At 43.4% G+C, this 23,497-nt stretch overlaps 1 protein-coding gene across 13 annotated transcripts in view; it reads left to right on the top strand.

The window, feature by feature from the left end:
* RALGPS1 (Ral GEF with PH domain and SH3 binding motif 1) overlaps positions 1-23,497 on the top strand; it is a 306,693-nt gene that overhangs the window by 58,821 nt on the left and 224,375 nt on the right. For 12 of the 13 annotated variants that reach the window (XR_002732590.1, XM_023217125.1, XM_023217126.2 and 9 more), the window contains exon 4: positions 3,209-3,259. Coding sequence is in view for 12 of the 13 variants with exons in the window: in XM_023217125.1 (XP_023072893.1) it covers positions 3,209-3,259 (51 nt within the window). In the remaining variant the exon portion in view is untranslated. Of the gene's footprint in view, positions 1-3,208; positions 3,260-15,641; positions 15,975-23,497 lie in introns of those variants that run through there. The other variant, XM_031933987.1, reaches the window with a different exon arrangement.

The raw sequence follows: 23,497 nt of genomic DNA, 5'->3' as shown, positions 1-23,497 counted from the left end.
TCTGTTAGAGTCCCATCGTGAAGTGCTCCAGTAGATCTCTCCACCCTGTGGTATTCATCTCTACAGAAGTGATGTGTGGAGATCGGGCATTTCCCTTAAAAGCCTGGCTTTTTAGAGGGCCCTGGACTAGGAGGAAGGAGGAGATGGGAGAATGGACTAGGCTTAAGGAAGCCGTTGCCAGGTGACTGACTTCACTGAACATCCTATGTTAACGCTTTTTTTCTCGAAATAAGGATAGGCCATTAAGAGACTTATGAGTGTTCTCGCTCAGCCCCACTACTGGCCGGATTTGCTGCTTGGAAGCAAGAGTGGGAGGCTCCTTGTCTCATGTTTCTGTTGAGTCTGTAACATACCCCTAGAAAATGCCTTTTCTCTCTGGGAAACCAAGGTACCTCTCCTGAGGGAGGGACAGGGCCCTGAGGTGGTCCTGAGAGCTGGCTCCGAAGTGTGACAGGACCTGACCTCACCTCTTACCACACCCCCATACCCATTCTTCCCACCCCCTTTTTGGTAAAACTGAGTGGCCTTGAGGGTTCAATCTTCTGGGGAAGGATTACTCATCAGCAACCTCTTTAACATATGTTTGCCTTTGTAGTAAAATGGCATGAAATTGATAATCTGATGATCTTTATAAGTATCTTATATCAAAATATCCTCACTCTAGACACTGTGTCTTTTTTAATCAGAACCGAAAGGGTAGAAGTAGGAGAGATTCTTCTGAAACCTCATTATGTATTTTGGACTAGCTAGTCTAAGTCTGGTGACCTCTGTTGTTGTTTGTTTTGAATAAAACACCTGAACACATTTTCTGACTTATGGTCTGAGCAGAGAGCAGAGTATTTGAAACCTGGACTATCTGAAAAATGTGAAATGTAAGGTCACTGCTTTAATAAATCATCTGGAAATTCAGTAGCAAACCCTAGAACTGGTGGCAGGATGGAAAGGAAGTTTTCTCATTTTCACATTAGCAGACTTTTGGTTCTTTTCCTAAATGACATTGCAAACATCCTGCCGGTTCTCCCGGATAGGGTGTTAACTTGAACTGCAGGGGAGATTTCCAAGGCCCTCTGAGCTTTCAGTTCAAATCTCCTGTCTTTACAAGGCCTTTCTGTTCCCTAGGATGGCAGACTTAATCCAAATATGAGAAGCACTTGGCTAACAATCTTGATGGATCTGGCAGAAGAAATGCCAGTCTGTTTGCACTGCTCAGGACATAGCTTTGAGCCATGTAGCTCTAGGCCAAACACAGACCTATAGGCCTTCAGGGCTTCCTAGCCACTCAACACTCAGATTATGAGGGCCAGATACATTATGCTGATGTCAAGAGTCCCCTTGACATCAAGAGGTATTGGGTGGAACCCGGAGGCAGAAGAGCTCAGATTCTGCTCCAGTGCTTCCTTATTCTTGGTCCTGTCTCCCACTTCTCAGCCAGGCTTCCATTAGTGGCAGCATTTCACCCCTGTTTCCATGGGGAACGCTAGCTCCTGGGAGAGGACAAAGAGGCTCTCCACTGAAGCCAGCTGCATGTTTTCTTCTCCACTCTGCCTGAGGATGGTCTGCTTTGGCCGGTATCCCATGCTTCTCAGGAACCCAGTGACCTTGGACCACCTTCGAGTGTATTTGCCATTTTTCTCCAATATATTCTTAATACAAGGGTTTTTACTGGCTCCGTGGATTTTTAACATGTGCTTTAGAGCAACCTCAGTGCATGGATATTCAACCAAATTAATGGTCCCTTATTTGCTAGCTTATGTATTGGTCAGGAACAGTAAGTTCACATGCCAGTACATGAGCCCATCTTTGTGGCTTCCGTTTTGAGACACACACACACACACACACACACACACACACATTCTCTCTCTCACACACACATACTCACACTTTCATACGCACACATGTACACACTCACACATACATTTACACACTTAGTAACACACACCATATACTCACACACACACACTCAGATATACACACATAAACACACTCGCTTATGTATTTATTGAGCATCTGTCAGGTGCCAGGAATGCTACCTCTTGTCTTGAATTTTCACCAAGATCCCATAAAATAGGGATTATTGTCATTTTCTAGATGTGGTACCTGACTGAGAGAGATTGTGTGTCAAAGAGAACATTGCTGTTTAGTGACAGTGTCCAGACACACACCCAAGCCCTGTAGACTCCAGAGCCCATTTGTTCCCTGTATCATGTCATCCTGGATGGCCTGTGTTCAATGGACAGAGTGTCTTCTCACATTAAAGGCATCCAAAAGCCTTCAGCTCTCCTCTCCCTGGCGTGTCACAGAGACATCTCTTAACTGACATCTGGCATCCCATGTGACACGGAGGTAGGTGGATCATGTGAAGTCAGTTCCGTTCATGCCTTGGTCTGAAAAATGGTCAGCATGATGCTTCCTCTTACTGTCACCAGATGAGGTTCTTACGATGGGTGCAGGCTTTTAACCTGATGTGTGTCTTCTCTATTGATGACATTGCTGCCTCTTAAAGCTGGCTGTGATGAAGTACTAGTTTTTTCCATTTCCAATAATTTGAGGACAGATACTTAAAATATATATAATGGAAATGTCATGGTCATGTAAAAAATTGCTATGCAAGTTCCAAATGCTTGCTCTCAGCTTCTGTACTTCTCTCATTGTGGGCTGGTGGAATAAACAGTTTGTGGTCCCGTGCTGGTCTGTGGGTGCATCTTGAATAGCACTGTACCATATAATTTAGGGACAGTATCAGTGACTTCAGAAGAAAAATATAATTTCTATAAGCCACAACTTTAAAATGAATTTATAGTAATAGTGTTTCTGTTTAGCATTCTAATTTTGAATATTGTTTCTACAACTTTTAAAAATTACAAAAATAGTTCATGCTTGAAATAAAAATTCAAATAGTATGAAAATTTCCAAATAAAACTGTTCCCTTTTCTCCCACGCCCACCCTCCAAACAGCTTTTATCAATTCCTAAATTGAAAGTTCATCTCACATTCAAGAAACAAGGGTGTGGATCAGGATTTATGAAGAGGGGGAAGGGATGGGAGAGGCATTTCAGAAATATATCCAATTTTTTACTGTATGCTGTCTTGTTTTTTATCTCAAAGCGGAAAGTATAATTTTTATGAATATATATGACTCTGTATAAAGTAACATGACAGTTATCTTTGATGCACAGTATTTTCTAAAATTGATTCTCTTTTGTTGCAGAGCCAGATTACTTTAATGGATATACCTGTGTTTAAAGCTATCCAGCCGGAGGTCTGTACTTTGTCTTTATACTCTTCTATTAATGCTGTGGGTGGGCAGCGAGGATTTAGTCAGCCACTGTTAAGAGTGACTCCGTTTCTCAGTTTCTCTCTTGAGGGCTCTATAAATGCATGTTATCTATTTAAACCTCATTGTATTCTTGATGGTGCTCTTGTTTTTGAGCCCAGTATTTGGATTTTCCAGAGAATGTCTCCTGTTTGGGCTACTCTGGCAGGGCTGGGAGCAGTTGGTACCCACAGGACTCCACACCTGAGAGTCAGGTCTTGACACCCTCATTCCTTTTCCTGGGCTCCTCCTGCTGAAAATGTTTACTTTCAAGAAGTGATGTGAGGGAACATTTTTCTAGAAAGTTCTCTTGTTGATCCCAAATTCTGGTGGTTGCCTTGTTTCTGTTTTTGAAACCAGTTGCCATAGCAAACGTACATATTTACATCGAAAGCATATATTGGTCAGGTGTGGTGGCTCACACCTGTAATCCCAGCACTTTGGGAGGCCTAGGTAGGAGGATTGCTTGAGACCAGGGGTTTGAGACCAGCCTGAGCAAAATAGTGTCCAAAAAAAAAAAAAAAAAAGCATATGTACATTTTTAGAAACAGCATATTCAATGAAGTGTAAACAGTTGATTTTGGTATTAAAAAAATTCCTGGAAATGTTTGGCAATTGATAACAACGTTTTGGTTATTTTACCCAGGGTGTGTGTATGTATGTGCGCGTGAGATCAGGTAAACAAAAATCTATTTCAAAGTGGCTGAATAGGGAGACTGAGGCAGGAGAATTGCTTGAACCCAGGAGGTGAAGGTTGCAGCGAGCCATAATCGTGCCATTGCACTCCAGACTGGACAAAAGAGCGAGACTCTGTCTCAAAAAAAAAAAAAAAAAAAAAAAAAGGTAGCTGAATAGGCTGAAGAGGAATTTATTACAAGGATAAAGGGGCACTTTACAGAATTCATGGAGTGAGTTCAGGCGCCCAGAGAGCCACCAGGACACAGGCAGTGCCTACTTCCTGCTCTACTTTTACCTCTCCTTCTCTCTCCTGCTTTCTTGTCTGATTTGACCTGATTTGGCCTTTCCAAAGGGCCCACGTTTACATAATCTCCATTTAAGTCACCACCCCAGACTGGGACCAGCAAATTTCAGTCCAGGCCAGCATAGTCGTGTGTCCAGTGCTGATCCAGTCACCTAAGGCCAAGAGTATGTGGTCAACATGGGCAAACACTGAGGGACCCAGCCTTGTGAGTGAGGTTCAGACTTAAGAGGAGAGGAGTGTGGTTGCGGAGATAGATCAAAAAGTGCTGCAATTAGGGTGTGAATTCCAGAATACTCTTAACTTAATGCATTTCTTCTTACAGAACTGTGACTGTTTAGACTTTGACAAAGAGCATATCTTAACACAAAGTCACAGTGTTCAAGCCTTCTGAGAGCTGGCACCTAGTCTATTGAAGAGTAGGAGGAAACTAGTACCACTAGCTTTGTTCAGCATTTATGTGAAGACGTGGCAGTTATTTGTATTATTGTATTATTGTGTGTGTGTGTCTGCTTGTGTCTGTGTGTGTTGTGTTCATTAGGGTTGGAGAACAGAGCTTTGTTTGCTTTCTTTGAATTGGCTGACTTCCATTCTTTTTCTGTTTTGTTCTAATGTGGTATGATCCATTCTTTCTAATAAAAAAACAACATCAAATCACTGCCTCATGGAGCCTTTTGGTAGAATAGGTGTGTGATGGTTGCCTTGGTTCTCAACTGAAGCTATTTCTGATTATATTCTCTGCTTAGCTCTGATCTGGAGCAGTTTAGACATTTAGGGCTTTATTCTTCATCCGAACATCAAGGAGGGCAGCCCAGCTGCTGTGAGCCCTGAACCTGCATGTGCCCAGGAGGCTGGAATCATTGCCAGGCTGCTGGAAGGAGGGAAGTGGGTGGGGGCTTCTTCCTCTTCAGAGGCATAACCAAGGCCAGACCAAGAACCTCAGGGCGCTGCAGTTTGGAGGGTACCTCATCAATACATATCTTAGTTCAAGTTGTGACAAGATGTTAGAGTGGAGATGTTTTGTTTTCAAGACTGTAGCTTGTAGCGGTGGTTCTTAATTGTGGCTGCACATCAGAATCACCTGGACAGTCTTGGAAACATGGGGGTACCCAGAGCCCCTCCCCCACACTCCCCCACAATCCCCCACAGACCACTGAATCTGAACTTGAATCTCTTGATGGGAGTCTGAAACTTAATCAGCCCTATTTTGTAAAAGTTTCCCAGGTAATTCTGAGGCAGAGTGAGGATTCAGAACTAGTTGCTTTGAGGTATCTGGAGAAACCCCAAACTTGAACATTTTGGATCTATAATGTGTTAGCTAAAAATGGAAGAGTTTGTTCCTCATTGTCAAAACTGTGGTCAAAGGAAGCACCCTGGGAGCTGCCCCAGCTTTTTTGCTGATGTTATTATCGTTAGCAGACTGAAAACTGAAAATTTTCCTCTTGGGGATGCTTGCCATGTTGTGGCTGGACCACCCCAGAGTTGGAAGGGCATGAATAAAGTACAATTGTAAGTATGCAGAGGCCAGCGTCTGAGAGCAAGATGGGTGCTGTGAGTGACCTAGGCTCCCAGGAGATCAGGAAACTTGTAGACCAGTGCCTTACAACCCTGGCTGTGCATCAGAATCCACTTGGGAATTATTTTAAAAAAATTACAAATGCCTAGGCTTCATCCTTAGAGATTCTAAATGCTTAGGTTTAGAGTGGGACTCAGGAATCTGCTCTTGACTGGGCACCCTCGGGGGTTCCAGTTGGATGAGAACCAGGGATGTAGTGATTTTGAGACCAATAGCAGTTTTCTTTGTGAAATCCTAACTTTCAAATTTCTAGTTGTCTTTTATAGTGATTGTAAGAGTGACAGAAATTTGCTTTGTGAAATCCTAATTTTCTAAAGATTTTTTCTTGCCTAGTTACTAAGATTACCCTTAATTCAGCCCACAGAGATAAGAAGAAGAATATTAACCATGGACCCTGTGGCCAGGACTTGAACCAGGCCTGTCTGAGCCCTGAGCCTAGAGCTCAAGCTCTCAGCCCCTGTTGCATGTGGGTGTAGCCCGACGCCTGCGCTGCACAGTGGGCTCTTACCTCTTTTGATGTGGAAACAGCCATCTTACCAGGCCTCCACTGTGTAAGCAATATAGTTTATGAGTCCTTCCTAGGCTCTTCAGATCCTTCACAACTGGATAATTGATCCTGGCTGGGTTTAGATATGGTGATTTGGACTTCTGGAGTTGTCCTGGAAGGCATCAGCCATTTCCTAGCTGGTCATTTTTCCACCCTGGCTCAGGTTTCTGCTTTCCCATCATGCTGTTTGCCAACTCTGTGCTTATTAATGAGGAGCTGGGGGTATTTAGCTTGAAAAAAGAAGGTTCCTGAGGGACATGATTTTTGTCCTTGGAGATCTGAAATGCTTTGAACAAGCTATAAGGAGTTATGGTGAGACCTGGATACTTTTGGATGGTATTAGGGATGGTTCTGGAAGAAGAATGTTCCAGGTAGTGGGATTAGCATGCACAGAGAGTGTGGCCAAGAAGACTTGCATTCATGGAGGAGTAGGGGAGATTTAAACATAAAGGCTTCTAAAGCCCTCCCTGCCATGGGGGTCCTTGAGTTTCTGGTGCTTGTCTGGAGGGCAGCTCCCAGTGTTGGAGTGGTGGGCAACACCCTTGCCCATGCAGACCCTTGCCTCTCTGTCCTTGCTTGGCTCCCTAGCCCTCTGACCTAAACCCTGAAGGCCCAGTGGCTCACTGTGCACAAGTTTGAAAAGCGGTGGGTGCTGACGTGGACTGTTGCTGGGTAGCCTGGGCCGTTTACATTTTCCTGAGCATTTACTGTGTACGGGCTCTAGGCTAGGCTCCTTAGATGTAGGGTCTCATTTAATCTTCATCACAATCTTATGATGTACCTGCTGTTATTGTCTTTGTTTTATATATGAGGAAGCTAAAGCTCAGACATGTTAAGTATTATAACTTAGTCCATGATTACTGTAGTAGTCCTCTATTGCTATGTAACAAATCACTCCTACACTTAGCAGCTTAAAATAATAAGCATTTATCTGTCTCAGTCTCTGTGGGTGAAGAATCCAAGAGTGGCTTAGCTGGGTGGTCCTGGCTTAGGGTCTCTCAGGAGGTTGTAGTCAGACGTTGGCTGGGACTGTAGTCATCTGAAGGTTTGACTGGGGGTGGAAAGTCTGCTTCCAAGGTGGCTCATGCACAATGCCTGGCTGTTGGCAGGAATCTTCCATTCCTTGCCATGTGCAACTGTTCATAGAGCCACTGAGTGTCCTCATGGCATGGCAGTTGACTTCTCCTAGAATGAGTGACCCGAGAGAACAAGACAGGAGCCAACAATGACTTTCATGACCTGGCTCAGAATTCACATACTGTCATTTTCACAGGTATTCTATTAGTATCACAGATCAGCCCTCTTCACCAAGGGGGGCACTATACAAGAGCTGGACACCAGCAAGTAGGAAGTGGGGGACCCCTTGGAGACTGCTTACCACAGGCCTCAGGTCAGAAGGTCAAATACAGGTAGTCTAACTCCGTAACTTTCACAGTTCTGCCTTTGCCAGTGCCCCAGCTATGTGACCTTGGGTAAGTCATGTTACCTCTCTGAGTTTTAGTTTCCTTGTTCATAGAGTGGGGATAGTAAGAGTACATCCCTCATAGGGTTATTTGGAGAAGGAAATGAGATAATGCATATAGAGTACTTAGCACAGAGGCTGGCACCTCGTAAAACAACATCAACCATTTTTGAATGTGTAGTGCATACCAGGCATTTTGTTGAGTGGTTAAAGACTTTATATGTGTTACCTCATTTAACCCTCAATTTACCCCGGCAGATGCAATTATTATTTCATTTATAGATGTAGAAACTTAGGCACAGAGAGGTAATGTAACTGCCTGAGCTGGGTGGTAATGGGAGTGGGTATGTAATGGGAGCAAGGTTTGGACCCTGGCAGTAGGAGTTCAGAGTTTACTGCTGTTATTACTTTTGTTGTTGTTGTTGTAGCGGCTGTGACTATGGCTGTCACCCATCAGTGTCCCTTTGTGTCAGTCTCTGGCTTGCCCTAGGATACATGCCTTCCTGCCTCAGCCCCCTGCCCTGCTGTTCTCCTATCTTCCTGCCTCTCAGTTCCCCTTCCTCTCCTTCATATTCTTTTAAAATATTTCTTCTTTTTTTTTTTTTTGAGATGGAGTTTCGCTCTTGTTGCCCAGGCTGGAGTGCAGTGGCGTGATCTCAGCTCACTGCAACCTTCTCCTCCCGGTTTCAAACAATTCTCCTGCCTCAGCTTCTCAAGTAGCTGGGATTACAGGAACCCCCCCATCACAGCTGGCTAATTTTTGTGTTTTTAGTAGAGACAGGGTTTCGCCCTGTTGACCTCAGGTGATCTGCCCGCCTTGGCCCCCCAAAGTGCTGTAATTACAGGCGTGAGCCATGCGCCCAGCCCTATTCTTTTTAAACATTTCTTATTGTTAACAATTTTAAATAGATATGTGTACACACATACTGAATTTATATAGGAAGAGTGGTAAAATGAACCTTTGTATACCTGTTACCTAGATCCAGCAATTGCCATATTTGCTTCATTTACCTCTTTTTTTCTTTTTTTATTTATTCCTGGAAGTCGTTGAAAGCAAATGCCTAGCATCCTATTATTTCCCTCCTTCAAACTTCAGATGTAGCTCTTTAAAAAGTTATTTTCGGCCGGGCGCAGTGGCTCAAGCCTGTAATCCCAGCACTTTGGGAGGCCGAGACGGGTGGATCATGAGGTCAGGAGATCGAGACCATCCTGGCTAACACGGCGAAACCCCGTCTCTACTAAAAAATACAAAAAACTAGCCAGGCGTGGTGGCGGGCGCCTGTAGTCCCAGCTACTCAGGAGGCTGAGGCAGGAGAATGGCGTGAACCCGGGAGGCAGAGCTTGCAGTGAGCTGAGATCCGGCCACTTCACTCCAGCCTGGGCGACAGAGCAAGACTCCATCTCAAAAAAAAAAAAAAAGTTATTTTCTACCATAATCACAATAGCATTTTCACACCTAACAAAATTAGCAATAATTCTTTAGGATCAAATTGGGGGAATTTCAAATTTCCCCAGTTGTCTCAAAAACAAACAAAACCCACTAACAGCAGTGACAATTCCAGGGCCTGTACGTTGCATTTGGTTGGTTGTTATGTTTCTCAAATTCCTTTTGACTCTAGTGTAGTCCATCCTCCCTCTCCTCCCTCATGCACTTAACTTACTGAAAGTTGCACTGTGTAATATTCTAAATTGTAAATATTCTGCTTCCTCTTGGTGGCTTAACTTGTTCACTTGTTGCCTATTTTCTTTCAACTAGAAGTTAACCCAAGAGGCTTGATTGGATTTTGGGTCAGTCTTTTTGGAAAGAATGTGTCCTAGGTGGTACTGGGTACTTGGTATCACATATCACATCAGGAGACATCTAGTTGTTTTGCTCTTTGTCATGTGAAGATTTATTGATGGGTTCAGGTGGTGACTGTTTTATTCCTTTATTGTAAAGTTCACAATCTACCTTTTACCTAATTATTTCATCTGTCAATGATCTTTGCCTGAATTGAGTATTTTATTTGGCCTAGCAAAATGGTGACTTTTCTCTCTCTCTCTTTCTTTTCTTTTTTTCTTTTTCAGAGACAGAGTCTTGCTATGTCACCTAGGCTCTAATGCAGTGGTGTGGACATAGCTCTCTGCAGCCTCAAACTTGTGGGCTTAAGCCATCCTCTGCCTCAGCCTCCTGAGTATCTAGGACTACATATGTGTGCCACCATGCTTGGCTAATTTAAAAAAAATATTTGAAGAGACATGATATCACTGTGTTGTCCAGGCTGGTCTTGGACTCGTGGCCTCAAGCAGTTTATCCTGCCTCAGCCTCCCCAGTAGCTGAGATTACAAGCATGAGCTGCCACACCTGACTCTAATAGCTGAAATTCTTAAGAAGAATGTTTCCTCATCAGCTAGGGCCACTTGTACATATTTAATTCTTTCCTTTTAATTATCAATTTTCGAGTAAACAGCTGGTGCCCCACTTACCTTTAATGGTGACTTGTGGGTGTGTAACTGCTTTGTTTTTGTTTTTGGTGAGCAGTCTCTCTCCTCCATCATAATGAACTCGTGGATGTTTATTATACATCCTGTGTGTGTTTCAGTCAGTTGTAGTCACCATTGTTTTTGGTATACCAATTGTCCTGTCTTTGACCAGTAGGATCCCTTTTATGTTGGCTCCTGTGTCTTTTTAACATGATCCCATTCATTTTCGATCGCTTCCCATACTTTTTGGCCCAACAAGCTCCCCAGTGTTATGTTGTATGCTTTCTGTTGCAGACCTGGAATTAGGCATTCCTTCAGGGGGTTTCTTTTAGTGGGGAATATTATTTAGAAACCATAATCTGGGTGAAGACTACTCAGTATTACTGGGTTGCCGTTGCTTTTAGGCCTTTGCCATGGACAGAAGTAGAAGTAGTAAATAGTTATTTTTTAAAAGGAAGGAGTCATGAGTTCATAGTTAGGGTAGATGATATTATTTCTCCATAATTCTTCCTTCTCTCCTCACACCTTGTCATACCTTCACTGTGGGTGGTGTATATCTCTCCACCCTATTGACTTTGGGCTTGGCCCTGTGACTCGGTTTTGCCCATGGAATGTGGGCAGCATGGCAGTGTACAGATCTGAGCTGAGCTGGTGAGAGGCATGGCAAGCCTCGGCCAGCTGTCTTGGAACTTCCCTTCTCCATGATGTACCGGTAACTGTTGCTTGTTTATCTTCAGTCCCCACATGAGGACATTACAGTTGACCTGAACTGACTCGAAGTCTAGATTCCACCCTGAGACAAGCCAAAGCCAACCCGGCAGAGCTGAGCTGAGCTGCATCATCTACAGACCTATGAGCATGAAATAAATGTTGTTGTAAGCATCTGAGATTTGAGGATTGTTCGTTACACTACATTATCTTGTAAAAATATAATACTGATCTTTCTAATTCAAATCTAACATTATAGAGTTGTTACTTAATTCCCTTGATATTTATATATTTTATTTTACAATGACAATTTTGGTTCCTAGCAACATTAGTTACTTTTTTATATTATCCCATCATATATATGTAAAATAATTTAAAAATGATCACAGCAGTATTACTACTAATCAGTACACTGCTGGTCAAAGTTTAACATTTTCTTGCAGTTAGTTCTTTTACTGCTTGTCTTCTCTCTTTCCTACTACTTATATACCCAAGTAGGCCTCCCCGCTGGACTTTTCCCTTAAAGGTCTTTGGAAGCACCAGGACAGAAAAGGAGGGTTATGCTAACTTGGTTCTAGAGGGTCTGCATACTGAGATACCCTGTCATAATCCCAGTACCTGGAACACAGTTCTAGTAAATATTTGTTGAATGAGTGGAGGGTGAATGGATGCCTGAATAGGGGAAGCGCCACAGGAGAACATTATCTGGCCGTGTTGAGGCACACTGCCAATCGGGGGGGGTGTGCCAATCAAAGGAGCGGTATTACCAGGGTGTCCGTTTTGCGGTGTAACCACTTCCTACAAAGCAAGGGTATTTCCTGGTGAGCTCAGCCTTTTGAAGATTCACGTTTCCAAATGCAGTTGATAACTGAGGGTGGAGCTGTGGCTTTTCATGACTTCTGCTGGTTTCTGCACGGGGGACCACAAAGAACATCATTTCAGGGCTTAGAGGAAGCCAGGCAGATGGTGAGTTAAGGATTGGCAGAGAGTAAGGAAAATGGAAGTTACAAATATGGAACCATAACTACCCTGTCCCCTGGTGACTCTAACGAGTGACCAAGTTTATCAAAAATTGGTGTATTAATGCAGATATAGCTTTGTAGCAATAATATCTCACAGCTGTGTTGAACTTACAAGTTGTGGCCTAGAGCCCCATTGCCACTGTGGTGGATTGGGTTGCAGGGTGGATTCCTGGGTGGATTCCTGGCTGCAAGGGCTCGGGGCAGGGGCTGCATCATAAAGGTGGTCTGTCTGAAGGTCCTGGTGGCAGCAGCCTTCTAAAAGGGTATGTTTTCAGGGTAGTGTTTTGTCTCTACCAGAACTCCTTGCCAAATCAGTCAGTATGCCCAGTTCCCAGCCTATGGAATTGAAGGCGCAGCAGTTCTCAGAGGCTGGTCTAAATGTCAGAACTCTTTTTGTCATTAGTTTTAACATGGAGCAGCATCAAGGGGAAACTGCTATTTTTAGAATGTGCTGAAAATGGGCACAGCCTGTGCTTTATTCAACCCAGGGTTCTGTCACAGCTGAGCTGCTGGGTCTGTTAAAGCCACACAGCTTGAAGAGCATGAACTTTGATCTCATGAAGCTGAGGTTGAGTCCCAGCCTCACCCGTCTAGCTTGGAGACTTAGGACAAGTCATGTATTTTCTTTATGCCTCGATTTTCTCATGTGTAAAGTTGGCGGGGGGGTGGAAATCATAGCTTTTACCTTACAATGGGCATATAAGAACTTAGTACGGTGCCTGTACAAAGCAAGTTCCTAGTTACACGTGGCTATCATTTCACCAATGTATAGTTTGAATAGGCACTGTGGGTTATAGATGGGAGGTTGCTGCTCAGAATATTCAGTGATGCCTGTGCAGGAGCCAGTGCCCCAGAGGAGGTGATACCTGAGTGGCAGAGTGTTTAAGAGCATGGTACCTGGGATCCTTCAGACGTAGGTCCATATCCTGGTGCCCTGGATAGCTGGGAGACTGAGGTCTAGAACAAGACATACACCATGGTGCCCTAGGGGCCCTGCAAACATCATGTGGGGAACTCACTCAGTCTTGGGGTTGGCACATTATCACTAGGCCTTGAAGGCTGAAAGAGATCATATCTTATTGGTGATTTGGGGAGTTGGGGGCAGTTGGAAAGGGAATTTTAGGCAAAATGTCTTTGAAAAGACAGGTGATGTGCTTAGCTTTTGGTGCCTGGTGTTCTTGAGAGAAGAAAAGGAGAACCTGCCCTTCCCTCAGTTCTGTGCTCTGCCAGGGCATCATTGCCAGGGATATTGGTACACGCCAAAGGCTTACCAGAAGTCAGTGTTTCATTCCCTTGCCGACTGGCAGCTGGGGCATTGGGCAGTGGGTACCAATTTCAGTGAGGTGGAAAGCTTTCCTAAGTGGCCGTGTTTTTTCCAGTGTTCTCACTGCCCCTGCCAACATTGTTGCATTCCCACTGTCACATTTCCCAGTAGTCAGCCGTGCCTTCACTCATTCATCAATCTACTGTGCTAAATGCTGGAGAGGTGATGAAGGGGACCTCAGCACAATCCAACCTGAGTCAGGCAGATGTGTAAATAAATAGTAATCAAGAAGTATTCAGGGGTTGGGGGGCTAGCGTATCAAGGAGAGAGTGACGGTGGGGATGGGCGGAAGGCAAGGAGCATGTCCCACAGAAGGGGATGTTTGAATAAGGAAGCCAGGAGAACGGGGTGGCCAAGAGCATTGCAAAAGCAGAAAGATTCAGTTGCATGTGGGTGTTTGGAGAACAGTGGAAGTCTGTCATGGAGGAAGAAGTGTATCTAGGTCTCTCCTGCAAGATCAGGACCAAAATCCAGAGGATGAGTGGCCAGGAAATACAAGGGCCAATGGTGAGGTCAGCTGCAAAGGAAGTGGCAAGAAAGGAAGAGCCTCAAGCCTGGCGGGGGGGGGGGGGGGGGGGGGGGCGAGAGATTTGGAGGCCTTGCACTGAAACCTTCACATACAAGGCCTGGCATCTTTGAGGAGCATGGACACGTGTCAAGAGAGCCAGGTTGGGCCAGACAGTTCGAGTTGGCAGGAGAGGGCAATGAGGCTTGGAAGGGAGGCTTAGATGTGCCTGACTAAGGAGTTTGAGTTTTATCTTGTTAGCCCTGGGCATTCACTGAGATATTTTAAAAAAAACAAAAAATAGAGACAAAGTCTTTCTATGTTGCCCAGGCTAAAGTGCAATGGCATGATCATAGCTCACTGTAGCCTCAAACTCCTGGGCTGAAGCAATCCTCCTGCCTTAGCCTCCCAAGTAGCTGGGACTACAGGTGTATGCCACCATACCCAGCCCTCTGAAGGATTTTAAAAGGGGTGCACCATGAACAGATTTGTGTTTTAGGACGTTCATTTCAACTGAGACAGAACAAACTGTAGTCAGGGAGACTAGTTAGGAGGATTTTGCCGTAGTCTGCATGAGGCAAGGTGGTCACACTGGAGAGAAGGGCAGGGCCTGATGTTACACTGGTTGTGAGGCTGCTGCGAGGGCCAAGATGAGAGGAAGCAGGCTGTAGGTGTGTCTGAAGAAAAGTGGGCTGTCTACTTAGGGAGCAGAAGGAAGAACAGGGGGCAAGGAAGGATGCAGAGAAAGTGGCTCTGGAGGTAGGAGGAGGCCTATTTAAGTCAAGCAGGGTGATCAGCAATGTTTTGCTTGGAGGGAGGGAGGCCAGAAGGGCCAGAGACAGCTGATGGCCTGAAAGAAGGCTGAAGGACTCAGGAGGCCACGGTGGGAGGACCACTTGAGCCTAGGAGTTTGAGGCCAGCCTGGGCGACATAGCAAGACCCCATCTTATCATCATCATCATCATCGCTGAAGGACCAAAAGTCAAGAAGAGGGCAAAGCACAGATTTGGTTAGGGGAAGGGGAGGGAAGCCAGGAAATAATGGAGGGGGGAAGATTTCAGAGTTCAGGGTCTTTGAGGTGGGGTGGCTCCGTGCTTGAAGGTATGATGGCGGTGCCTTTGTGGAGCAGAGGAGATTGAGGCGTGGGGGCACCCAGAAGTGAGAAGTTTAGTGAAGTGTGTGGAGGTGACAACAGGAGAATGGGAGGAGGGGAAAACTCAAGCCAGAGCTACAGGCAAGGGAGCATCATGGTGAGAGAGCAGACAGCAGCATGGAGGGGAAGTAGAGGTGTCAGGACCCAGCTTGGGCCTCCCGGAAGACAAGCTGTGGGTCTGGACTGTGGACCTTGGAGGCGAGGAACCAGAACATCCCCAGTATCTACTCCTAGGTTTGAGGCACAGACCAGGTGCTCAGTGTTAGTGGAAGGCAGGCCAGGGGTGGTCTGGGTAGGCCTGCTGGTCCTCTCCCTCTTCCTCATTGTCTGTGGCCCTGGAGGGAACCTGCTAAGTTCCTCTGAAGTGTGTTTTAAGGAAAAGGCAGTTCTGGTTAGAATGAGGAGGTGGGAGCAGCATTAGCAGAAATGTTTTGGGACAAAGGAGGTATTCTTCAGATAAAAGACATGTTCCTGTGGACACTTACTCTAGAGGGATTCGATCTCACCCTTCCCTGTATCAAGCTGGAGCTTGAGACCTTGTTTGAGCTTGACTTGACCAGCCTCTGTTGGGTCCCTTTCTGGTTTACAGAAAGGCTGGCCTGCCGGCATGGAAGGCTCCCTGCAGAAGTCCACAGTTTCCTCCAGGCCACATGACACGTTGCAGTTCAGGAAAACACTGCCTGTGGGTCCAGGAACCTGACCCTCTGGCCTTTTGTCTGGATGCTGTTTGCCTGCTCTGAAGAAGCAGGCATTCCAGAAAGCCGAGGTCAGTGTTGGACGTTGGACAAACCCTGTGTGTCTTTGCTGCTCCTTGGAATCACAGTGTTTGGCCCTCGGAGAGGGAATACCGTGGCCAGCAGGCAGTCGATTGTAAAGTGGAGATCGGTTTCACTGACATCATTAAAACCTCTCTCTCAGGTCACATGCTGGGCAGTTTTCTCAGACCGTTTCTCTCTGCTCCACTACCCTAGCCCAATCTACTGCCACCCCTCCTCTGAATGATGGCAGCAGCCTTTTCACGTCTCCCCACATTAAGTTCCATCCCCCAGCCTCCTCTTTGGAACCAGAGACATCTTTCTAAAGCCAAAGTCTGACCATGTCCCTCCCTGCCCTGTTTAGAGCCCTCTGTGGCTCCCCACTGCTTCTAGGATGCAGATCCCCCTCATGCAGCCCCACCTTCATGCAGCCTCCCAGGTTCTGTGAAATAGGCCAGCAGCAGACCTCCTGACTCTCTCCTGTTCCAGTTCACCACTTTGTGTGCACACCACAGCCTCCCTGGTGTTCACTCCTGTCTGAGTACCTCTGCACAGGTTGTACCTTCTGCCTGGAATGCTCTGCTCTGCCTCCGGGAGATGACGAGCAGTCAGAGCTCCGAGGCAGTGCTCCTTCTTCTCATGTTCCCTCTCATAGCCGCCTCATACGTGTGGCACTTCTTACATATGGCACTTTTCACCCTCGTACTGAGATATTACGACTTTTAAAAGTTTGAATTATGAGTTCAAAGTCTGTCTCCCTCCTGGTTTGTGAACTCCAGGAATGCAGAGATCATGCCAATACTCTTCATCCCTGACTCCTGTGACCTAATGCAGTGCCTGATGTTGTTTATTATTTGTCAAATACATTTAGGATGTAGCAATAGTAATAATACTGAAATCCCTTGAATCCTTTCCACTTGTATGCTCTCTGCCTTTCTTTGTTCAGAAAACTGGATTAGGTAGTAGGGGCAGTCTTGGTGTCCACAAGTTGGGGCCAAGGCATAGAAAGGATGACTCCCAGCATACGACTCATTAGAGCTGTTGTTACTTAGCACCCAAAGGCTAAACAGCTGTCTAATTTGTTACCGCTCTGAGTTCACATTTATTATTTGCACATTTTCTAGGAATTGGTCTGTTTTAACAATTTCTTGTCACAATGGAAACAGAGTAGAAAAGGAATTCCCTCAACTCCGTTCATTTCATGGTGGAGATAAGAGTTCCTCTCTGAGCTGCAGGAAAAGACCTGCCTGAAGGGTGGGGAGAGGCTACTGGGGCAGGAGTCTAAACTGGCTACACACACAGGCCAGCAGCGCATTTGATCCAACACTTTGCAACTTTGAAACTCATTTTTTTTCTTCCTTCTTGAGCATGGATATGACATTAGTGTTGGTTAGAAACCAAATTTCCTTTTAAGTGAATTAATAACACAAAACAGAGCCTTTGGTGAACAGCTGTTTTCATCCATGGGGACTTGGCGCCTGGTTGGGATTTTTTTTGTCTGCAAGGAAAAGAGGGTTTGTTTGAACTCTTGTCATGGGAACAACTGCGTGATCCCAGGAAGTTTGGGGTAGTGAGAGGATCAGAGAATCATAAGTTTTGGAGGCAGGGAGGTCTGCATTTGAAACTTGGCTCTGCTACTCTATAGCTGTGTGATCATAGGCAAGTTCCCTTATCTTTCTGTATCTCCGTTTTCTTCTCTGTAAAGTGGAAATGATTCCCATCTCATAGTGTTATGATAGTTAAGAAGATTGTGTAAGAGGGGGCCTAGAATGAGCCTGGTACATGGCAGAAAGTCACAAATTGTTTCTTAATTTTTGAGAGAAGTCAGGGATGTAATAAGGAGAAAAGCAATAAGCAGTGCTAATAAGTCAAGCTGAGAAGGGCTCTGGGCTCAGCAGTATGTAAAGCTTGCCAAGGGTAGGACGTCGTCTGTCATTGCTATATCCCTTATGGCAAGCAGTGAGTAAGCAGTGTCTGGTACATGACAGGATCAATACTTGTCAATACTTGTTTGATGAATGACAAGTGTGTAGAAAAGCATTTCTACTTGTATGGCTTAAAGCTTAAGAGCTTGGGCTCTGGAGTGAGAAGGACCTGGGTTTCTATCTTTGTGACCATGGTCAAGTCACTTAGCTTCTCTGAGTCTCAGTTTCTGTGTCTGTTAAAAGACACGAGGACAGCATGAGATTATTTTCAGCATTATTGAGGTGTAATTTACATATGATAAACTGTGCATACTAAAGTCAACAATTTGATATGTATGTATCTGTAAAACCATCGCCATCTCAATATAATGAACATATCCATCACCCCAAAAGTTTTTTCATATCTCTTTGCAATCCCTTCCTCCTCTTCCACTCCTTCTACTGTTCTTGAAATTAGGTAGTGTATGTCCTTAAAGTTTGTTATTCTGTTTCAAAATTGTTCTGACTATTCTAATCCTTGGCATTTCCATATGCACTTTAGGATCAACTTGTTAAGTTTTACCAAAGAAGTCTGCTGGGATTTTGATGGTCATTGTGTTGAATCTGTAGATCCATTTGGGGAGGATTGACATTTTAATGATACTGCATCACCTGAACCATGAAACACAATGTAACTCCATGTATTAAGGACTCATAACACTAAGGACCCATAGCACAGTATATCACCTCGTGTATGTAGATCTTCTCTAATTTAGTAATGTTACATAGTTTGCATTGTATAGGCCTTATACATCTTTTGCCAAATATATGTGGGATTTTCTACACAGATGATGATGTCTCTGTGAATAATGACAGTCTTGTTTCTTTCTGAACTGGATGCTATTGTTTCTTTTTCTTGCCTTGTTGCATGGGCTATAGCCTCTAGTACAATGTTGGATAGAAGTGATGAGAGCAGATATCCTTGGTGTGGTACTGATCTTAGAAGAAAAGTGGTCTTTACTCATTAAGGATGATATATGTCCTTTTTATCAGGTTGAGGAAATTTCCTTGTATTCCTCATTTACTAAGAGTTTAATCTGGAATGGATATTTGAGTTTTATCAAATGCTTTTCCTGCATCTATTGAGATAATCATATGGTTTTTCTTTTTTAGTCTGTTACTCTAGAGAATTACATTGATTTTTGAATATTAAACCAACCTTGTATTCCTGTGGTAAACCTCACTTGGTCATGATGAATTAATTATCTTTTTTTATATTGTTGGATTTGATTTGTTAAAATTTTGTTTAGAATTTCTGCATCTGTGTTCATAATGGGGAATGTTGATCCGTATTTTTCTTTTCCTGTGAAGGTTTTGTCTGGTTTTGGTATCAGCATAATACTGCCCTCACAAAATGAGTTGAGAAGTATTCCTTCCTTTTCAGTTTTCTAGAAGAGTTTGTATAGAATTAGTATGAGTCTTTATTAAATATTTGGTAGATATTACCAGTAGAGCCACCTAGATCTGGCGTTTTCTCTGTGGAAAGTTTTTTTTTTCTTTTAAATAGACTTTATTTTTAAGAACAGTTTTATGTTTCTAGCAAAATTAAGCAGAAAGTACAGAGAATTCCCATATATCTCTTGACCCCATACATGCACAGCCTCCCCCACTATCGGCATCCTCCCCCCGAGTGATGGATTTGTGAAAATTGATGGCCCTACACTGATACAGCATCATCGCCCAAGGTCCATAGTTTTCATTAGAGTTAATTCATGGTGGTGTACATTTTTCAGTTTTCACAAATATGTAATCACATGCATCTACCATTATAGTGTTATACAGAATAGTTTTACTAGTCTAAAAATCCTCTGTGCCCCACCTATTCATCTCTTCCTCTCTCTTAACCCTTGGCACCACTGGTCTTTTTACTATCTCCATAGTTTTACCTTTTCCAGAATATCTTATAGTTAGAATCATATAGTATGTAGCCTTTTCAGATTGGCTTCTTTCATTTAGTAATAAACATTTATGTTTTCTTCATGTCTTTTCATGGCTTGATAGCTCATTTCTTTTTAGTGCTGAATAATAATTTATTGTTTGCATATACCACAGTTTATCCATTCACCTACTGAGGAATATCTTGATTGCTTCCAAGTTTTGGCAATTATGAATAAAGCTTCTATAAAGATTCATGGGCAGATTTCTCTGTGAATACAAGTTTTCAACCCATTTGGGTAAATACCAATGAAAGTGATTGCTAGATCATTGTGAAAAGCTTTTAAACCACAAGTTTAATTTCTCTAACTATTCAGGTTATCTTTTTCTTTTTTAGTGAGTTTAGGTGGTGTTTTTCAGTGAGCCTGTGCATTTTATCTAAGTTGTTAAATTTATTCCCATGAAGTTGTTCATAATATTCCCTTATTATTCTTTTAATATCTGTAGGATCTGTCATGATGTCACCTGCTCTCATTCCTCATGTTGGTAATTTGTATCTCTTTGCTTTTTTTCCCTCGATCAGTCCAGCTAAAATTTACTAATTTTATTGACCTCAAGGAGAGCTTTTGGTTTCATTATTTTTTCTATGGCTATTCTGTTTTCTGATCCATTGATTTCTTTCCATATTCTTTCTTCTGCTTGCTTTGGGTTTAATTTTCTTTTATAGTTTCTTTCTTTTTTTTTTTTTTTTGAGACGGAGTCTCGCTCTGTCGCCCAGGCTGGAGTGCAGTGGCTGGATCTCAGCTCACTGCAAGCTCCGCCTCCCAGGTTTACGCCATTCTCCTGCCTCAGCCTCCCAAGTAGCTGGGACCACAGGCGCCCGCCACCTTGCCCAGCTAGTGTTTTTTTTTTTTGTATTTTTTAGTAGAGATGGGGTTTCACCGTGTTAGCCAGGATGGTCTCGATCTCCTGACCTCGTGATCCGCCCGTCTCGGCCTCCCACAGTGCTGGGATTACAGGCTTGAGCCACCGCGCCCGGCTCTTTTATAGTTTCTTAAAGTAGAAGCTGAAGTCAATGATTTGAGCACTTTCTTCATATCTACTGTAGTTATCTAATGCTATAAATTTTCTTCTAAGTGCTGCTCTAGGTTTGCTCCCACACGTTTTGATATTTTGGGCCTTCATTTCCATTAAATTAAAATACTTTCTAATTTTCCTTTTGATTACTTTTTGACCCATGAACTATTAAAGATGTGTTATTAGTTTCCAAATATTTGAGGAATCGCTAGGTATATTCCTGCTATTGATTTATTGTCTTGTCTCATCTCGTCTCGTCTCATCTCTCTTCCCTTTCCCTTTCCCTTCTTTTCCTTTCTCTGAGACAGAGTTTTGCTCTTGTTGCCCAGGCTGGAGTGCAATGGCACGATCTCGGCTCACTGCAACCTTCGCCTCCCGGGTTCAAGCGATTCTCCTGTGTCAGCCTCCTGAGTAGCTGGGTTACAGGCATGCACCACCACCTCTGGCTAATGTTTTTTTGTATTTTTAGTAGAGATGGGGTTTCGCCATGTTGGTCAGGCTGGTCTCGAATTCCTTACCTCAGGTGATCCACTGTGCCCAGCCTCTGCTATTGATTTCTAATTCCATTGTAGTTAGAGAACATACTTTGTATGACTTAATTTAAATGTATTAAGATTAGTGGCTAAGAATGTGGTCAGTCTTGGTAAATGTTTGGTGTGAACTTGAGAAAAAAGTAAGTTCAGGCCAGGTGTGGTAGCTCACACCTATAATCCCAACACTTTGGGAGGCTGAGGTAGGAGGATTGCTTGAGCCTAACATAGTGAGACTCTGTCTCTACAAAACAAAACAAAACAAAACAAAACAGCTGGGCATGGTGGTGCATGCCTATAGTCTCAGCTACAAGGAGGCTGAGATGGGAGGATCACTTGAACCCAGGAGGTTGAGGCTTCAGTGAGCCATGATTGCGCCACTACACTCAAGTCTAGGTGACAGAGCAAGACTCTCTCTCAAAAAAAAAGTAAGTTCACACTATTTTTTGTTCTCCTTTCCTTCTTATTCTGACTTCTTTTTAATTGATTGAGCACACTTCATGGTTCCACCTTAACCTCTTTATTGGCTTACAAAATATAATTTCTTTTAGTGGTTGGTTTAGGGTTTTTAGTGTATATTTTAAACTTATCATAACCTACTTTCAAGTAATAATATACCATTTTATGTATAATTTAAGACATTTACAACAGTGTATGTCTATTTATCGCCCTCCTATTCTTTACAGTATTGTTGTCATACATTTTTTCTTCTAAATATGCAATAATTGGGCCGGGCACAGTGGTTCACACCTGTAATCCCAGCACTTTGGGAGGCCAAGGCGGGTGGATCACGACGTCAGGAGTTTGAGACTAGCCTGGCCAACATAGTGAAACCCTGTCTCTACTAAAAATACAAAAATTAGCTGGGCGTGGAGGCACGCATGTGTAATCCCAGCTACTTGGGAGGTTGAAGCTTGAACCCGGGAGGCGGAGGTTGTAGTGAGCCAAGATCGCGCCATTGCACTCCAGCCTGGGCGACAGGGCGAGACTCCGTCTCAAAAATAATAAATAATAAATAAAATAAATAAAAATAAATACGCAGTAATCTCTATATTGTTATTACATTTGCATTAAACGATAATCTGTTAAAGTCTATTATCTTTTTAAGAAATTTTTAAAAGTGCATATAATCAGGTACACAAATCTTAAGGGTATAACTCAGTGTATTTTTACAAAGCAAACAATGTAGCCACCATCTGGATCAAGATATAAAACTTACCAGCACCCCAGAAGCCTACCTCATGCCTCCTCCAAGTCATCAGCTATGTACAAATGTAACCATGGTTCTATCACCATAGGTAGTTTTGTCTGTTTTTGAACTTTATATAAATAGAATCATAAAATGTGTACGTTTTGTCTGGCTTCTTTCACTTAACATTATATATGTGAGATTTATCATGTTTTTGTGTGTAGCAGGAGTTTTTCCTTTTTCATTTTTGTGTAGTATTCCATTCATTGTGTGAGTAGATCATATTTTATTTATCTTTTTCAATGGTGATGGATATTTTGGGTTTCTGGTTTGGAGCTATTATGAATAGTGATGCCACAAACATCCTTGAACATGCCTTTTGTTAGACATAAACTCTCATTTTCCTTGGATGCAATATGTGTGAGTGAAATTGCTGGCTTATAAGATATGTGTATATTTAGCTTAATAGATACTGCCAAACTACTTGCTTTCTTTGTTTTTTAAATATTATTTTTTAAAATTTTAAGTTGTGGGATACATGTGCAGGATATGCAGGTTTGTTACATAGGTAATGTGTGCCATGGTGGTTTGCTGCACCTATCAGCCCATCACCTAGGTAAAAAGTGATTGTGTCATTTCACATTCCTATTGGCACTCTGTGAGAGTTTCAGTTGTCCAGCATCTCTGTCAGCACTTTGTGTTGTCAGAAGACGAAACAATACCAAATGCAGAGTTCACCTCAGCGCATTTATCCTCTTTCTGGCATCTTGGGCCCCCAAATCCTGGCTTCTTTGGTTGTTTTCTGTCTTGAAATTGCTGTGCTTTTGTTATTGTAGTTACTCTATCCAATTTTTATAGTTAGTATCAGTTACTTTGCCATAGACAGAGTCAAAGTTTCTTTCTTCCTTTCCTTTCTTTTTCCTTTCCTTTCTTTCTTTTTTTGAGATGGAGTTTTGCTCCTTCCTTCCCTCCCTTTCTCCCTGCACTCCTCCCTCCCTCACTTCCTTCCTTCCTTCCCCTTCCTTCCTTTCCCTCCCTCCCTCCCTCCCTTCCTT

The sequence above is a fragment of the Piliocolobus tephrosceles genome, chromosome 14 (genome assembly GCF_002776525.5).
Source record: "Piliocolobus tephrosceles isolate RC106 chromosome 14, ASM277652v3, whole genome shotgun sequence".
NCBI classification, from domain to species: domain Eukaryota; kingdom Metazoa; phylum Chordata; class Mammalia; order Primates; family Cercopithecidae; genus Piliocolobus; species Piliocolobus tephrosceles.
Note: the sequence above shows the minus strand (reverse complement) of the source record. Positions and strands in the feature narration are given on the sequence as shown.